We start from the raw sequence: 19986 nt of genomic DNA on the forward strand, positions 1-19986 counted from the left end.
TGAGAACACAGCTGCGCTGGGCAGGGCACGTCTCCAGGATGAAGGACCAACCACCGCCTCCCTAAGATCTTGCTCTATGGTGAACTTGCCACTGGCTGCCGCAAGAGAGGAGCCCCGAAGAGGAGATACAAGGACTCCCTGAAACAACATCTCAGCCTTGGCCATATTGATCAACAGAACTGGTCTACTCTGGCCTCCAATCGGGAGGCCTGGAGACACACCATCTATAACACTGCTGTTTCCTTTGAGAACGCACACAGGATCACTCTCGAGGAGAAAAGACAACGCAGAAAGAATCGTGTCTTGCAGAATTTACCACCTAAGGAGTCTTTCTGCCGTGCCTTTTGCAATCGGATGTGTCTATCTCGTATTGGTCTTTTTAGCCACCAGCACATCTCTAACAAATGTGGGTAGAGCCCTTCCCAAATCTTCATTTGTGAAGCCCAGCCATGATGATATCCATCTCTTGACCTCATGAATAACTAAAAAAAAAATCTCTTTATGCCTAATTACTAGAAATTTTTTCCGGTCTTTAAATACTGCAGGTCTTTTCTATCTTCCTAATTTAGAAGGTACCCAAGTGCCTACTCAAGACAGTGCAAGCACGACTGCTCAGAAGATCTGAAGCTGTCCTAAAATCTTTATAGGGATGAACAAGCATACAGAACTCCATCTGGATCTCCATTTCCCAACAAATTAAAAGACCTGTTGCAAGGTTAGAACATTTGAGTTTCTAACATTTAGAAATTCAGATAATATTTGCATCCCAAGTCAACAGAAAGAATGCTAGTTCTCATTATTTCAGCAAGGAAAGAAAAATCTATTAAATCATTAATTTACTTATATTATCCAGACAGAAGAGATATAAATATAATATAACCCTTGTGTTATAAATATTTAATCAGCTTAGTAACAACTAGGATCATTTCATCCCACATGGATTGTGCTACCTTTGATTAAAAACCTCAAGGAGAAAAAAAAAGACGAAGCTTGTTTTTCTTGTAATCCATTCTTTTTCACTTTCTCACCCACAACCATGGGGAGGGAAGCCACAGCACAGCCATTCAAAATTAGGTTGTAGGAAGCAAATGGAGACCACGTGGCAAAAACGTTATGTCCTCTTCCACATAAAATTAGCTCCTTATCATTGTGTTGCTTCCACTGTAATCCTTGAATACCCTTGAGCAAAGAGCAGTTATCGATTCGAGCCAAATTATCTGACCCAAGGGACCATGTGGAAAGGAACAGGGAACATGATACAGCCTAAAACTTGAATGAGTACATCTTATCATCTGCTAATATGACTATTAGTGTGGAAAGCCACTCAGTTCTACTTTATGCCCGCTGTCTCCAATGCCTTCCTTATTCTCCCCTCTTATACTCAGAAAGGGCAAATGCCTTCTTCCATCCTTTACAAGGAACGTACTAAGAGAGCAGCAATGAAAGACTCCAAAATAAGTTGTGCCCTCCGATTCCTTCAATACTGTCCTTCATCTCACTTTAACAATGCTACTTTTAATGTACAGAACTCAGAACTGAGCTTGCTGAAAAACATGACCCACCCTCACCCTCTCCATTAACGCACTCCATATACTCAAGGATCATTGGGTTGCTTGATGGATGAGAATCCCAGGGCTTAACAGATTGCCATTATGCAAGTCAGAACTTGAAGACATTTCCCAACTTCAACATGTTACATCTCTACTAAAAGTGAAAGCTGAAGTTTACCTTCTTTGGGGCTTCATTTACTGCCTTATTTCTAATTCCAGATAATCAGCTTCCAACAAAACTTGAAAGCCCATGCACTCTTACCATGCAACAAAGGAAGTCAGATTGTCCTCCTGTACTTAGACATCTGCTTTTGTACCACAACTTCTATTAGCAGATTGTTGCTTAAGAGAAACAGACTGGCAATGAGAAACAGCTCAGCAGCTTGGCATTTGTTCTACTTGTGTAACCCTTCACAAACAGCCTTCCATTTCCATGAAGGCAACAAACATCTGCTCTGTGCACATACAAATATTAAATAAACCAAAAGCTGCAATGCTGTTCAAAAATAGGCTGAATGGATAGAAAGAAACAAAGCCACATTGATATTTTCATACTCTAGAACTTCTGGGCGAAATTCTTTAATTTCTAAAAACCGATTTAGAATAAACTAATATTTAAATAGTTCTTAAGCAGTCAACAAATAAAGGTCTATTAACAATGGTCTTCACTAGTCTACCAATGCAAAACACCACTAGGATCTTTTGAAGCCCTTTGAGAGCATCTTTTAGTGACACAGCTAAGCCACTCTATCAGGTAGCTTCTTCAGAGAGGATTATTCCCTTTCAATGCTCCCCGACCAAGCCAACTGGAAATGGTGCATTTGCCTTTTCTGCCAGTTTAACCCTGTGATGCAGCTCACCATGAGGCAATTTCAAAGTCACTGGATATGCAAGAGAAACAGCAGAACCCAGCTAGGGAAAGGAAGTCCCTTTCAAGGGAGGTTTGCCACTGCAGTGACTTGGCTGCACTGTTGAACAGCAGCATGTTAACACTGAGAGCTTCACACATGCACGTGCAAAGAACAGCACCCGACATGGGAAACTATGTTTGTTCCCATAAATGAGAGTGATAAGACTATAAACAGAGCAAAATAACACATAGCTACTTGTTCCATTGTCCCATGCTGCCAGGACGTGGTGCTAAGTACTGCTGTAAGAGGAAGTCAGACATGCTCCAGAACACAGGAAAACACTTGGAGGGACAGGAGACTCAGACTTAAAACTGGAGAGGTACAACCCAAGTGGAGCTGTTCAGCACACATTCACATGTCAGACAGCTGTCTGAGAAAACAGCTCACCATAGCTGAAGACTATCAAAAGACAGTCTCCTCACAGATATGCAGTTTTCTTGCCACCCTTTGAAGGATGATTCTACATAGTAACAATAAAGAAAATCAAGCCTGAGCATCATGTCTGAATCTTGAAGCATATGAAGCTTGAAGTATGTATTTGGGACAAATAGGGAATTACATTCCTAAGTAGGAGATGAAGTATGCTCTTAAACACTTTGTTTATAAATATTTTTTTAATCCTCAGAGACTTGTCTGTTTTGAAATTGCATTGCCATATTCCAATATTTACTTATGGGGGAGAAGACAAATTACAACTATTTTTCAAGAACATGACAATGAAAATATTTAACCTGTATTGCAAAATAGTTTGTAACACAGAAACTGCCTCATCATTACCATAGTTACTTATGTTATAGAGCAGATTTACTATTTATATTTATCATATTTACTATCAGATTTACTATTGATAAACTATTCTGTGCATACAGAAGTGGAAATTCACACTTTTTATTTCTTATTGAGAGTGCCATGGTAGCCAAGTTGAGAACTTATTAAGCTATCTAGATTTTCAATACTTGTGAAAATATCAAAAGCTCAATTTATTTATTTAGTCCACTACATTTCTCCAAAACAGTAAGAGAAACTGTCCCTCCCACCATATGTTCTTCAGAATTCCTGTAGTTGGAGTATGCACTGATGGACAGAGCAAAAGCAGCAAACTTACACACAATGTTAACTCCTTTTCAGAGTATAACAGAGAAAAGGGAACTGATAATTCTAAACTGTGTTCTGAAAACCCCAGAACCTTACTTTTAGTTCTGAACCGTTTTTAGGAGAGCTGTTAGTTATTCATAGGACTTCTCTAATACACTACTACTTTGCCCTGTAATTCCACTATTGATCACATACTATGTTATTGACTACAAAGTTCTCAAACAAAGAGCAAAGGTACAGTTTTTTTCCTTAAAAGGAGAGCATAAAGAGGAGACATGAACTCTGACTTGGTCAAGTCGCCTCTATGAAAGTAAAATTTATTTTTGTAATCTGTAGCAGTGGAGTTGACTTTAAAGCAATGTGGTCCCAATTTGTACTATTTTAAATCAGGATGTTCAAATATGAATAATGTTCAAAATTTTAGACAGGAAGAGGCCAAAGGGGCTACTGTTCATATAATTATGGAATGGAATTGGAATAGCTGTAAAAATCTAAACTAATAGACTGAGTATTGGAGCAACATGACTGCCACACTTACACAGACATCCCTCCAAGCCAAAAGAAAAATCACTTGTTGCTACCCTGTACACTTTTTCTGGTGTTACGAATTTATTAGGATTGCACTCAGAAAGGGCTACAATTACTTTCTAAGTGGCTTAAGCCACATGTTCCCTCCCTGCCACCGTATCCTCTCTTTCTTGCAAAACTCACTCTTCAAAGCTTAGTAGTCAGGGACAAAAACTAATCCATAAAACCAAAAAAAAAAAAAACCAAAAACAAACAAACAAACAAACAACAACAACAACAACAACAAAAAAAAACAAACAACAAAAACCGGGATTCGGGAAGAAATCCTGCAAGGAAAGGGAGAAGATAACGGCCAGTTTCTCTCTCTGCCACAGCTCTACAGGTAAATCCCAATGGGCCCAGCTGTGCAACACGAGGCCGTTTCACCAGGGCTGAGCCAAGGACCTCACTGGAGGCTGGAGCTCTCCACAGGCTCTCGCTCTGGCTGGCAGCTGGTGCCGGCACACAGTCACTGCCTGTCTTTTGTTTTTCAGAACAAGGAGAAAACACATTTTTCCCCTCCCTTGTCTGGGAAACAGGAAACAGATTCTTATAAAGACTCTCCCACATACAGACTGGGCAGGAAAAAGGTGGAGTTTGGCAACATTAAGATTTGTTCTTCAAATGCAGACCAGTAATTATTCTAAGGTAAGCGACAGGATGGCTGGGCTTACTAATGTTTACTCACCCTGATGCTGCTGTTTTCAAACGTATTTATATTTCATGCAGACTTACTCATAAATGTAAAAATCAGTTATTTTTACCTGAGTTTTCAGGTGATTAGACCCTTGCACAGACTTTATTTACCTTTACATAAATGTAACTAGTGCAAATAAATACGTCTTTTTCAATATCTGTACAAGTCAATCCATTCTTAAGCGCTTTATAAAGTGGCTAGACATTTTTATCCATGTTTTATAAATGAGACTATACTGTTTCAAGTGCAGAATATAGCTCCCCAGAGCACAGGAAAAGTTCCACACCTCCACTTCAGAAACCAAAAGCTAGTACCATTATTGTCTTTACCTCAGGGGGAAAAAAAATTCATTAGGAGAGAAACGTATGTGGGCTTTCTAGGAAGGTCAGCCACTTGATAACTAACTTGTATGTGTGAAAGGACAGATACATATGATCCTACATATGATCCTACATATTCCAGGAGCACGTACTAAAAACTAGTAACAGGAAGAGAATTAGCATGAACAGCAGGAAGGTTCTTCACTGAAAAGAATCCTGAGATGCTGTTTTGACACTACTTGTTATGAGCTACCCCAAAAAAAAAAAATCCTAAAATAGCTTGATTGCATCACACATGAAGTTAGATATGTTATCCACCTTCACAGAAAGCACCTAACATCCAGACTGCTTTGTATTAGAGCACTAATCTGGATGGGAAGCAATCTCTCTTCAGAAGTCACATTCCAACCACTGTGAAATGAATTTTTTTAGTGAAAAAATGAAATGAACCTGCAAAAAATCTGATTGCTTTCAGTTCCTGCATAGCAACCTTAGCTTGTGCTTGTCGAGGTCATACTGAACAGTCTTTTAGAGCTTGGGAAAAAAAAGATTTTTTTAATAATCTTAAGTGCAGTGTCTTAAGCATATTTAAAAAAAGGCATTTAACGCCATAAAAATATTTAAATATGTAGTCAATGTAATTGCTCTTCAGAGTGTTCTGTGAGCAATCACTCATTACAAAAATGCTCTAAACAAGCTCCATGAAATCAAATTATAATGAAAAAATGATTAAATTCCCCTCAGAAAACTGCCTTGTTACCGTACCTAGAATACACCCATAATTAAAACTGACTGGGAAAGCAAAGACTTGTCTTCAAAAGTAATACGTTGAACACCTTTGAGTAATGTAGCTGCATGACTGCCATGGAATAAAGCTCCCAAGCCAATAAACCAGGCACGCAGAGTCAGCGTGGTGCCACCAGCTACCTCACATTCAGCATGAGCATCTTCCCTGCCAACACATGATGCTTCCTCACCTTTAACATCCATGGGCATCAGTGCTGTTCTCTCCCACACAGAGTAAATCGAAGAACTCACATTTTCTTCTAGCTAAGCCAGTAGCACTAAATAAAGTGATGGTTTATGCTGCTTTGTTGGCAGGACAGAGATTTGGGAATTAGAGATTTTTCAAAATCGTTAACAGGTCTTGCTTTTTCCTTTCTTAGCTTTAGAGTGGACCATAGTTAAGAGTTCTCTCAAGACAGCTGTGAGGAAGGAAACTTCAATTTGCATCATCATTATTGTAGGTATAGTTTAACAGTGGGTACGGGAAGAAAACATGCTCCCATTTTATTTCAGTGGAAAGCCTACTTTCACTGAAAAAATGCTATTTAAATGGCTACGTTTAATGCATTTATTCAGTATGCTTTCACAGTAAGAACCCATTAAAAAGCTCTAGTCCTCAGAACATCTTATGGGGAAGAAGCAGAAATAAACTGTCCATTGCATATCAAGCTACTGAGTAACTAGTGTAAAAGTTGACAGTTAATTTACTGCCCCCTAGTTATGATTAATGAGCTATAAATTGGCCTGTTAATAGTTCAGTTGTAAAACAAATAAATTATATGGCTACTTTTAGTGGGCACTTCTCACCCTGTGCATATACAACCTTCATTATAAGCCCTGACCACACTACCCACTCCACAAAGCAATCTACTAGGAGGGAGGGAGGGAGAGAGAGGGAAGGAGGGAGTTGGCAGAAAAGGTGCCAAAAAAACCTTCCAAAACAGTTAAACCTCTGAAATGTTTTGTTGTTCCCTTTTCTGGCTCCAGATCGTTCATGAAACAACATCTTTGTAATAGTCAAATCTTAATATGAGCACTTATCACCACCCAAGGTTCTGTGTAAGAGCAAGGATGACAGTTTTCTCGAATTTGTGTCACAACATTGTTTTGTATCAAGAGGTGAGACATTTCCAGTAAGTAAGGATATGGGTTATGGTGGGAAGAAAAAAAGATTAGGAAAAAAAAAAAAAAAGAGGGAGAGAAGAATACGCACACATAAGACCTGCAACAGCATAGCCTGGAGTTCTGAATTAAATCTCTGCTTCTGGTAGAGACTAATAAAATATCTGTGAAGATATAGTCTTATAGGTTGTTCTTTGATTTAAGTATTTCCAAAGGGTGGGAGACTAACTGATCAGGCCAGTTTTAAGAGTATGTATTAAAATGCGCATAATTCTGTGTCACAGCCTGAGTCTTACTTCTTAATTACTTTTTCACATTAAAAAAAAAGAAAAAAAAAGACTTTTCTGACTAAAATATCATCTGACAGAAACTACTGCAGTTTCAGAATTACATTACAAAATTATTCTATACTATGTGCTCCACTGATATGTGTAACTGGTTGACCAAGAGGTTACCCCCCCCAAAAAATTTGATATTTAATGTGAATACTTATTTTCTGTAAGTCATCTGCAGCATTCACCATGAAGAAGGCCCAGTTCCAAATCCATATTTGGGAATAGCTCTATTAATATAACAACGATGACTCACAGTGCAAGTTCTAATGAAATCTTCTATTTAGAAGCATTACATTTATAATACTTTCCCCATATAAGGTTTACAGTTTAAGCCTTTACACATACATTGTTAATGAATATAAAAATGTCTAAAGTACTTTTGAATGCTCACACATGCAAAAAAAGTTTCAAAGAAAACACATGTGAGACCACAAATCTTGTGTTGTAGGAAAAATGCTATGTGAACAGCTACGCTGAATATAAAGGGCAAGAGAATCATAGAATGGTTTGGCTTGGAAGGGACCTTAAAGATCACCTAGTTCCATCCCCCTGCCGTGGGCTGGGACACCTTTCACTAGACCAGGTTACTTAGAGCTCCATCCAACCTGACCACGAACACTTCCAGGGATGGGTCATCCACAGCTTCTCTGTGCAACCTGTTCCAGTGCCTTACAGTACAGAATTTCTTCCTAATATCTAACTTAAATTTCTTCCTAATATCTAACCTAAATTTCCCTCTTTCAGTTTGAACCTATTACTCCTTTTCCTATCACTACAGTTCCTGATGAAGAGTCCCTTTCCAGTTTCCCTGTAGGCTCCCTTCAGATACTGGAAGTTTGCTATGAAGTCTCCACACAACCTTCTCTTCTCCAGGCTAAACAGACCCAACTTCCTCAGCCTGAGTACTTTAAATAGTTTAAAAAGAACCAATACCCGCAACTCACTATAAAAGAAACAACATTCCTGAAGGTGGAGATAGAGCCTTGTGTTCACTGTCACTCTCCTCCAACTTCTGACGGGTCCATACATCTCTCCATAGTTCCTACAGGAGAGCCGACAGTAAAGCAAGTGGAGTCTTTTCAGGCAGAGCACAGGGAAGAGTACAGCAGCCAGAACCTGCAATAAAGAACATCCACAGCAGAGAGGAGCAGCAGTGGTCAGAAACAGCCAGCAGCCCTTTCCGCGTGTGGGAAATGGTGCTGGACTGAAATCCTGTCCCAACCATTCGGCCATGTCACTGTGCAGTAATGGGATGGTAAATACGGGATGCAGGGGAGTGGAGTGAGAGACCTGGAGAAAGTATTTTATAAAGGAAACTTCTGCTGTGTATAGAATGAGAGCATTTGCCACATTTTGCTTGTCCTTGGGCACTGTTCTCCCTCTGTACACATCCAGCAGTTAGAGCAGCCTCAGATCTCCGTCTTCATCCAAACACTACTGAAACATCATCCCTGCATACACTGCAGTAACCCTCCTCTTCCAAAAAAAGAATAAGGCCATTTTAATGACATGTGAGAAGCCACCTCACTTTGTAACTGAAGTACGTGAATGAAAATCACTGTCAGTTTCAGGAAGTGGAAGAGTGAACCTGTAACTAAGTTACAAATGAGCAGAGGGCTGGCTACAGCTGACAAGAAAGTACTAAGATACCTCCCGTGAGGCAGAGGTCAGCCAGCAGTGCTGGCATTTTACATCTTAGCTTACATTTTCTGATACCATAAAGCATCTAAAGATGACTCTCCAAAACTGGATCCCCAATCCAACAAAAACTGAAGTGGATAATCTACATTTTTGGCCCTAATCTGACAAATCTGCACTGTGCTTTCCAGGGATAACTGTCTGTATTGCTACCCTTAGATTTCCCCTTTTTTCATGACAGAAAGTATGGTAATTTGGGAGGACTGTAAAGCAGTTCAAACAGCTGCTTCTCCTCAGATAAGATATTTGGGTGCTCATACTACCTCTGTCTGCCAGATGAGCTATTTCAACAGGCTTTCATGAACCGTTTGTCACATCCTTCAAAGCCATTTTTCCTGCAGTTGCAATGAGACTTAATAAAAAAGCCTTCTGAAGCAGGCTTACTATGCTCTTTCCTATTTCTACTTTTTTGGGCAAAACAAACATAAGATACTACTTTTTCTCCTCGGCTTGCTTTGCGTCAGCACAAGACGGAAGCACACAAGAAAAATAAATTCTTTTTCAATTTCAGTGCTTGGCTCAAAATCAAAAGTCATTAGTTTAAAGCAGTGGCTTGGAGAAGAGGAAACATCTTGGGGCCAACAATATTTTATCAGAGTCAGTTGAGCATCCATTAATCATTAAGATATTCCTAAGTATTTTGTCCCTGTCCAACTTGAATTTGTTTCAAGGCATGAGTTAGTTCTGACTGTGATTATATATAATCACCTTCATGTACACACAGAACCAAGATTAATGCAGCAGAACTCAAAGAGCATTTGCAGAAGGGCCCAGGGCTGCACTGAGCAGAAGGAAAATGTCAAACTATTCCAACTCTAAGGTGAAACACCAATGTCACAAGTCAAACACAAACTTTTCAAGAAAATTGAGCAAGTGCTCCTCAGCAGCACAGGCACTGAGATGCTGAGCTGCAAACACTGCATTTTCAAAGCTTTCACCCCTGCCAGATTTCTGAATACACAATCTAGCTACATTCCTCTGGCACTTACAAATGTCCCAGGAAAACATGCCACACAGCAGTTGTTCAGCAGTGCAGTCAAGTAGGGCCATGACAAGAAGATAAAAATTCTTTAATTAACACTTAAACATTGTAGTTTGTGCTACATATTTGTTCCATCACGATGGGGGTTTGGGATAGCCACTATGCAGGAGTTGCAGAGATTATTGCTTAAACAGCTGTCTTCAGACAGCTGTCAAGTTTTTAACCTGCACTGGTTTGGAAAACATTGCAGACCAAGTGTAGGTTGCATGGCCTTGTCAAAATTGCCACGACAAGCAGAAGAGAATCATGTGTTTCTCTGACTAGGGCCTTTGGAAAGCCCAATTTAGGTGCAATTTTACCTAGTACACTGTCAGTATATCCTATGATATTTGAAGGAAGGTCAGCAAGTTCCCAGCTGTCCAGTGGAGGTCTTCACTTCTGCAATTCATAACCTACTTCCACTGCAGCAAAGCTTTCCTGCAGAGGGCATGGCCATTGTGAAGGTACACCAGAAGGGCATGGTTCTGTCTGCATCACTACAAAGGTTTTAGGAATGCATAGGCCCATACATTATGATTCCAAAAGGCACAGGAAGCTTAGATCACATCACTGAAGCTCAAGCTGCATATTTGTTTCGGGTGCATTGAGGTCATATCTTGCGAAATGCATGCTTGGATTTACACCCTTCCTTAAACTTAAGTCATTAGGAGAAAAAGAGGAAATAGATGTGTAATAAACAATATTTGTTATTTGACACCCTACCAGCATGCAAAGACTTCTACTATCACTAATTCCAAATGGTAAATGGACAAAAGGAAAGAAAAAACAGCAACTGCAAAGAGAAAAAAATTATGCTGAAATGATTACAGTGCCAGTGCATTTTTCACTGCCACTGTGTCACAACACAGCACCATGCAAATAAAGGAATATCTCCCAAGCCAGGATGATCTTCAAAAGAAATCATTTATAAAAAGAAACTTTGCAATGCAAAGAAATATAATCAGCACACTGCAGGTTAGCACACAACAGCAAAGCTGACTTAACGACACTGTCAAAGAGATGCTGGCAGGTAAGATTTCTGCTCCTTGTCTCAGGAAGATAAGGTGCTTCTTCTAACTCAGTGTCCTCTGACGAATCTCAGCGCCATATCCCTCTGTCTCCACAGACATGTGTAACCAATACCCACTTCAAAAAGCAAGAGTGAACATGCCCATGTCCAGTGTGACCTGCTCAAAGAATAGCCATAAATCACTGTTTCTAAGTGAAACTCTGGATTTTAGTTGTGTTTCCAGTTTATGTTTGTTCAGTTCTTATGTGAGTGTCAACTGAGGTGCGATGGAACACCAGAAAGGCAAGGCAGGGGGAGCTTTTTGCTGGTATTAGTTTTGAAACTATTTTCAAGCATCTTAGCTCCCTTTATAGTCTTCCTCCTCCTTCATGAGTTTAAAAGTGCAATTAGGGCCTGACCAAAACATACACAGAGAAAAAACTAATTATTGTGATGACTTTTGCTACAGTGCTGTCTTTACAAGCAAAACCAAAAGGAAGAATCAAGATTTTCCTGAAAATTGGAACTGAAGTTTTGGGGAGTACTGCAAGGTGTCAAAGACAGAACTATTGAAAAGTGAGCATCTTTTGTATAAAGATGTAAGGGGTTTCACATAAAGCCTGTACCCTAGAGTTCTGCTGTTTTCTTCATTGTTTTTGTGTGGGTTTGTTTGTTTGGGGTTTTTTTTGTTATTTTACATCAGAGAAGCTCAAAGCTTTCATGCACTATACTGTAAAGGGGAATCCCATGCTATGTCCCCTCCATATGCAGGTACCTGATGCAGTATTTGCCCTACAACATTCCACCCCAATGAGCTCCCCTCTCCTCAAGTGACCTACACAACAGGCTGCTGCTCCACCTGACAAGTGGAACACCATGTCCCAAACAAAAACCCCTAAAGATCAAAACAAGCCTTTCTGCTGACATGGCAGAAGTTTAGGCTAAACAGGAAAACATACTTGAAGCTCTTTTTCCATTACCTTGCATTATTAAACCATCTAGGCAAGAGATAAACATAAAAGGAATTTCTTTAATTAGATAAATTCACTCCTCAGCATCTGTTGTTTAATAAAGCAAAGCACATCAGCATGTTAGAATCAGATAATATTTGAGTCTCCCACAAACTCACAGCTGAAGCTCCTTTTTCATGCAAGCATTTGGGTGCCACTGGTTTTGCTCACTGTAATACAACACTTCCAGTTAAATGCTTGCTGTAAAATGTAATGCCAGGTATGCACAGGGCCACAACAAGTGAAATTCCTTAAAATGATTATGCAGCATCTTGCAAGTTAGAACAAGGCAGAACAGATGTACAGGGTGATCTTGTACAATGTATTTCCCTGAAGTTCTATACCATCCATTCATTTTTAATAAACCTCAAATCAATTAAAGATTGTGCTTCTTGTAACTAAAATCTAAATTCCTTTAACACAAGCAATATCCATTACCTTTTGCTTTTCAGCACCATTTCTTAATTAACTCTCTAATATAATCTCTCAAAGGGTCAAAAACCTCTGCAAAAAAAGCCAAGTTAATGATAATATATTCTTAGTCTCTATCTACTACAAACTCAATCCCACTGAAGGACAAATTCATCTCAAAGCTTAAAATCAGATACTCTAAGATAGTAACTTCCCATTATGTTTGATCTTGTATCCAGTCAGCTAGCGGAATTTTCATTACAGTTATTAAAAAAAAAACATTAAGGATATGCCAGGAAGATGTTAGCACCTGTCTACTCTGACATTAAGAAAACCTAATCCAAATAAAATTTTAGAATTTTTAAAAAAAATCAGTTTTAAACATGTGTTGGCAAAGCAAAGGACCCTTCTAAGCAGCATTGCGCAGACCAGCACAGTCCAGCCGAACAACACTGCCAAAGTATTCCCAACCTGATCCCCTTGCACTGCTCTCTGCCTCTCCTGTGCAGAGATTGCCAGTCAAACCCATGGTCCATGGCACAGTTAAAGCACCTAGGCACTGGGGGGTGAGTCTGCAGCTATAATCTGAAATACACCCGGGCTTTTCAGGAACAGAGCACTAAAGGCAACTGCCCCATGAGGCACTTAGCACAGTGCTTACTCATTACAGAAGGTTAAAAGCAGCACCAAAGTAAAGGGACACTCCAAGACTAACAACTGTCTTCAGTTGTCAAGTTACCAGCCAAGCTCAAATAAACAGTTAGGACTGAGCTGTGAAAGTACAAATCCTCTTCAGATCAGGTATGCTGTGCTAAGAAATAAAACTTACATCGTATGAAAACACACAAGAATCTGCTTTAGTAAAAATCAAATGCAATTATTAAAAAAAAAAACTTCACCTGAAAATTTTCTATTTTCAATTATCACAACAAGATTACTTAAACAAGGAATATCTAGGTAGTTATCTTCTTTCCACTAATGGTATATTCTCTGTTGCAGAGAAGATTCAACAGCAGAGAGAAAGAAAATCAATATTTTTAAAACCACAAAGCTAATAAAGTAACTTGGACTAGTTTTTACTACTTGAAACTACTTAAGCTAATTTTTCATACTGACTAAATTTACAGTAAATAGTATTCCATGTCGGGGAGCATCACATTAAATGAGTTTAGCTCTTGTTTGTACCAAAAGCTGGCATATGTTTAAAATCATTACCACAGGCACCTCTTTGGGAATTACACAGTTCCTAATGTTTCAAGATTTTACTGAGTAGATCCACCTCATTTTAACATACAGACAACTCTAACCAGCCCCCACCAAACGCACATACTACAAAAGCAAATCTAGCAAAATGCAGAAGAAAACAAGCTAAATAAGCTGCGTATTTCATACACTGTGATCCTCTGCTGTTTTTGAGACAAAAGACATGGCCATTATTTCATGTACCCCGTTACTAGAAAGGAAAATAAAGGCTTCCGTTTTCACGTGGTTTTAATGATGAAGATTCAAAAGAGGATGCAGGCTCTTTCTTACCCATTCAGCGTGTATGAACCATTCCTCTTGAGTCTCATACTTGCTGATAAGAATCTTAGGAAAAAGTCCAGAATGAGGTGGTTTGTCCTCTGCCACCCCAGAATACAGGCACCTGTTTGGTGGTTGCGCTTTTTGTTCACCAGGGGATCTCTTTCCTGTTTCCCTGAGTCATCAGTGAGGAACAATGTGAAACAGCCACCAAAGTCACTTAGCAGGAAGCCCAGAGGAAACTGCCTGCAGCCAAACAAGAGTCTGGAGGTGTAATATCTCCCCAACGAACCTTTGACAAAATCTTGGAGCCCACTAAGGAAAAGCAGCAAAAACTCACAGAGGAGGTTCTGAAAAATACCTGAACTTCTCCCTGCACGTGCAAGAATAAATCTTGTAGAAAGCTGTACTTTATCGGTGAGCTGCTCTTCTAAATAGCCTGAAAGCAGCTTCAGATCTATTCCCTCCTTCTCACCAGCCCTGCTGCGACTATCACTTAAGTATTTAGCACTACCCTCAGCACAAGGCAACTAAACAAGAAGCCCTAAATAACAAATACTCAGACTGTTTTGGGTTTTTTTTCCTCCCCCCAATATCAAGTTAAAAATTACACATGTGGAAAGGGACACACAATTAGTGGTTAAAAGGTTTATTTTCCTTGTAGTAGGTTAAAAACAGGCAAACAAGTCACGCTTGAATGCTGCAGAGAAAAATATCCTCTAGCAGTCCAGTCCTGGGCAGGCTGCCCTGCATAAATCACAGCATTGGACTGCCTCCGAGAAGACTGTTTTCCTCCCTTTTCTGTTCACCCTCCCGTTCCCTGATAGCTGTGAACCAAACAGCTGCACAGCTTAATGTCGGGACTAGAGGGGTGAATCTACCACACAAAGCAAAAATTACTCCAGATAACTGTTGATCATTTACTGTCTGTGAGCAAATCGACACTGACTTGAGTAATAAATCACATGAAAAGTGTTTTTATCAATGGATGTTGAAATGACTGTCACTTGTGGCCTAGGTGAAACTATTTTAGGATAATGGGAAAACTGCACACTAGACAAATATAAAGATTAAATATTCACTACCTAAAAAGACAGAAGCAATTGGGAGGGTCCTATGGAACTCTGGCCTGAGTACATTATTCTTATTTGAATGGTTAAAATGTCTAAAGACTAAATGTTTGTCAAGCTGAATTTTCATTTTAACAGTTATAGAAATAATTTAACAGTTATAGAAAAACAGCCTAAAAAATGGGAGAATTGTTTAATTTCTTTCCAGGTGCCCCAGATTATACATTTAGGTGTAATCAAGCATACCTATATAGGGACTGAATAGATCATAAATGTTGAAAGGAAAAAGTTACAATGAATTACAGGCTGAAGAAATCAACATCATACTGTTGGATAAAAGGCAGTGAGAGTGAGCTGTAGAAATATGCTGCATCTACAAGACAGAGAGCAATTCTCAGCATCTATCAGGCCTCATCTGAAGCACCATGCCCAATCCGTGGCACCCTAGTTGAAGACAGATGTAGAATTAGCTGGAGCCCAGAGAGCACCAAGAATATTTTTCATCTCACAGATGCAAAAACTGAGGGAAGAAAACAAGATAACACTTCCAAGAATTTAGAACACTGCTGTAAAGAGAAAGGAAACAAAATATTCTTCCTTCTCTGTCCATCACAAAGGGACTTAAATTAAACAAGAATCAAACCAGGTTAGTATTGTCTTGCTTGTGGAGGGGCATGCGTTTGGTTCTTAAGTACAGGAAGAGACTCCAGAGTCCCTGTTACTGCAGGCCCTTGAGATGATCTTGCTCCAGGATCTGGAGACCAACTAGGTGTCTCTCACCCCTACCTTTCTATGATTTGCTCCCAGTACTAGCTGGCAGAAAAAATGAAAATTGCGCCATATAACCACATGAGACAAACTAGCTCAAGTCACCAGGCTACAGCATGCTTTAGAATTTCCTCCTCAGAATAAGTTATACTGGCCAAGACTCCACATCGGTCCAATCCATTACAAGGACAGTGGTAGCATCGCTCTGGTTTTATCATATACATCATGGGAAAGAATCATACCTCGTGTTCTTCTCAACCATCAACTTTACAAAGATCTACCTATGTACTGGTTGGCACCAGGGCCTAATTCTTCCAGGTGCTATGGTCAGGCCCTGCTGTCCCTCAGGAGCTGGTAAAGATTCATTACGGCCATAGAAGAGCTAGAAGTTAGGTCCCTGCAGGCAGCTACTTACAAGCACTGGATAAAGAGCAGACACATTCCTGGAAGCTCATCAAAGAAAACTAGGATGATTTATTTGGTTAATAATTTAGGGAATAAAAAATAAGCTAATAAATAAAAAATGTTAGGTAAAGATAATTTCTAAATGCTCTGCAAACCCATCTCAAATGAAAACTTGAACTCAGTTTTCTTCTTAGAGGCCAAGATTTCTGGAGAGGTCATCTTAAACCCAGGCTCAGAGTAAATCTGGTGTGTTTTTAGTTTTACTTGAAATAAAAGATGCCTCTGACAGTATAATTGAATCATATGTGACATGGCTTTTTTGGGCATCTACTAATTTGCATTGGAAACACACCAGCAATATGGGACACAGGAGCTGTCATGAGGTGCTGTTTGATGGCTGTTAGTTAATATCAATTGACTACTATTCTAAACTAGAGAATCACAATTTTTGTAATTTTAAAAAAAGCAGCCCTTCCCACAGCTTTTTAAAGCTCCTTTCTGGCTACAAAATTTAAGTGATGTTCCCATGGATTTTCTGAGCTCTTTGGTTTTGATGGCTACCTAATTTTTTAAAAATTAATTTCAGCATTCTGCGGCTGTAGGCAGCTGCTGGTTTTTTCCAAACACTACTTCTGCAGAAAGACATCGATGCTTTTTTTCTTTTTCACTCCCCCATGCTCTTTTAGGATTACAGCAGCACAAGGGTATGTGTTCTTTAACATCTCCATCTGAAAACTATTATAGGAAACCAGCAACTAAATATAAACTGTCCAATCAGAGCCAGAGTCAGCCACATTGATGCTGGGATCCCAAAATGCTATCATGGACAAAAGAACTTACCACAGAAACACAGCTAAAGCCTACTTGCCAACACAACTGCTTCAGAAACAATGAATTCCTGCTTCAGAGAGGTCTTCTGGAGAAACGTGTTTTGTTAACAAAGATAAAAAGCCCCTTACTTTTAGTCAACATGAAAATAAAGATGATAAACTCGCTGAAGCAGGCAACTCTACAGTGAGGCAATGTGCTATACACATTATCTTCTACAGTATTTTCAGTCAACTGCACCTAAAGAAATTCTTTTCTCCCCACTCTCCCTACACGTAGGCATTCCAGAGAGCACACACAAGCTGAATCATCCTCACTGTGGTAAAGACACATGGGAGGAGGAAAAACATCTTTATGTCTCCTTAAGATCCCTTCTGACAAATAAAGCATTCTTACAGTCCACTTTTCTTTTATTCCCTTTCCCAAGCAGAATCCATAAACTTCAGCATGGATTATTTGTTCCCAGGCTAAACATTCATCCAATTACTGCTCTGCTTCCAAAGGAAATTTCAACAGGACCATTTGGCCCAGTTATTCTGGACTTTAGCTCAAAGAGCAGTTCTTTAGATAACAGAAATTAGTATGGATGATTTACCATTTTCAACCATCTCCCAGATACTCTATGCTTTGAAAACAGCATTAAAAGATCTATTTCAATTACTATTTAAAAAATCCCTTTTAATAAGGAAACTTACATTTTAAGTAAAAAGCTGGGTACAGCAGAGAATAGCCAGTCCTCTACTACTTGGAAAGACTTACAGTACACTCACAGCCTAATTATTCATCCAGGAGGAGCTTTGCATATGAATGAAACATCTTTCTACATCTAAAAAGAAACACTCACTAGCAACTTCAGTTCTCCACATCTGGCCAGGAAGAGAGGAGACAGAGTGCCCATATGTACCCTATTTTCCAGAGCCAGGCTTTTCACAAGTGTTAGAAAGTTACTTCTACAGCATTTAGTGTTACTTTACACATGTATCCTTGACCCATTCCCTCCAATGTTTTTGAAAAATCTACTTGAGTTTGTCTATTTGACTACCGAAGAGAACAATTCACTCTTTCTTTTGGAAAATACCCACTAACCTAAGGCTTAACCTTGTTTTCTACTGTCTTGCATCATAACTTGCCCCTATGGGCTGGCCAAGTTAATCCCCAAGATAATCAATGAAAGACTGAGTTGTTACAAGAAACAAATTTGAGGCTACTTTCCTGGTCTGACCCAAACAGTGGGTCAGTCAGGTTCACTTCTACCTAACTACTTAGCTAATCCAGGCTTAAACACTGATAATTAGAGGAACAAAGACCTTACAGGTCAATATCAATTGTTGCTCTATAAGGAATGAAGAAGCAAAAGAGGTGAAGGAGAACAGGAAAATTGACTCTAAGACATAGCTGGATGTAAATGTTTTCCCCAAATTCTGCTAATTCATTTGGCGCATGAAGACAGCGCTGCCTCAGCTCAGAGCTGAAGGGATTTCTCTGCCAGAGCTGTAAAGAAATCCCATTTCAGTGAGGGTTTTGGCTTAGTATCGAAAATAAAGAAAAGACCCTGTGTGGGGACACAATGGTCAATATACAAAAGAAAGCCATAACACATTTCCTACAGTCAAACAGAAAGCCTTAACAGGGGAGAAGTCTTTAATTTGCTTTTTAGAGGATTGTTTTGCTTTTTTTTTTTTTTAATAATGAATACAACAGCCAATCCTGATTTAAGGCAAAGATGACAACGGCACTGAAAGGGTTATTGCAAGCACTTTATAATAAGCAAAACAGGACAGTGTTGGAGAAAGTTACAGAACTGAAATAACAGAACAGCAATCCGCCTGGAAACGGAAAAGGGTGGGTGAGCAGTTTCTACCGGACCAGGGCAAAAGCCAGGGTTTATAAATTTAGAAAAAATACACACCCACATAAAACTTCTCAAGTAAGAGGATAGGGGAGAAGGGGGAAAAAAAGAAAGGAAAAAAATACACACACCATTTTACAAGGCTTTTATATAAATTTTGCCTAATCATTCTTCATGGACATCTGCCCATGGCTCAATACAGGAAAGACCAAGCTTTCAGCATGTGCCAAACTGTCTGAGACCTCTGGCACTCTGCCTGCTGCGAACCCCTACTTGGGGCAGTTTCCTGGAGGTAGGCTTGGAGCGAATGAACAGATCCCTCTTTGGAAGGGCTGTCCAAAAGAGTTAATGTAATGTAGTTCAGTATTGGACCTCACAGTGCTCAAGTGCATTCTTTTCGACTTATTTTAAATTATTTTTAGGTTTTAGAAAGAGAAGCAGCTAGACAGAAATTAATAATTAATTTTGGTGTTAAAGAGAGGTCCTTACACAGGGTTAACAAAAGTACTGTGGCAAAATTAACGTTTCAGTGGGAAGTGAAAGTTGCCCTGCTTCCCACAGATGGGCACTAAGACCAGCTACGTGGACAACAGGTATTTATGTAACTGTGGCAAACAGCTGTAGAGCTTGAAGATCCCTATTCAGATCAGGCCCCAAAACTCTCTCCATCTCAAAGGAAGGCTCATAAAGTAACATAAAAAATAGTAAGAGAATATTGATGTTCTTGGCAAGAGTATCAAGCAGGTAATTTAGAGCAGGCACTGCCCCTTCAGCCCAAGAACAGGAAACAACTGTAGGAATTACCAACATGCTCCACCCAACAAGTCCCAGCCGGTATAAAAGTCTCTGCTGCAAAATTTAGCTAATGATACAACCCAGGAGAACTCTGGTAGTACCACAGAGGGAGAACAGGAGAGAAATTTCTGAGAAAGACTTCAGCTAAAATTAAACACTATTAGGCACATACAAATCCCTGAAGCCTACAAAACAAAAAAGTAGTTAAGTTTTCTACT

General features: G+C 39.5%; 1 protein-coding gene across 3 annotated transcripts in view; it reads right to left on the reverse strand.

Annotated features, from left to right (window-relative positions):
- MOB2 (MOB kinase activator 2) overlaps window positions 1-19986 on the reverse strand; it is a 90315-nt gene that overhangs the window by 44540 nt on the left and 25789 nt on the right. Inside the window, exon 1 of one of the 3 annotated variants that reach the window (XM_018076085.1) lies at window positions 14066-14118. The exons of the other annotated variants lie outside the window; for them this stretch is intronic. Within the exon in view, the coding sequence (XP_017931574.1) occupies window positions 14066-14103 (38 nt within the window). The 5' untranslated portion in view covers window positions 14104-14118. Of the gene's footprint in view, window positions 1-14065; window positions 14119-19986 lie in introns of those variants that run through there. 3 annotated transcript variants of the gene reach the window in all.

This window comes from Manacus vitellinus, unplaced genomic scaffold (assembly GCF_001715985.3).
Source record: "Manacus vitellinus isolate BGI_N305 unplaced genomic scaffold, ASM171598v3 scaffold_30_pilon, whole genome shotgun sequence".
Taxonomy (NCBI): Eukaryota; Metazoa; Chordata; class Aves; order Passeriformes; family Pipridae; genus Manacus; species Manacus vitellinus.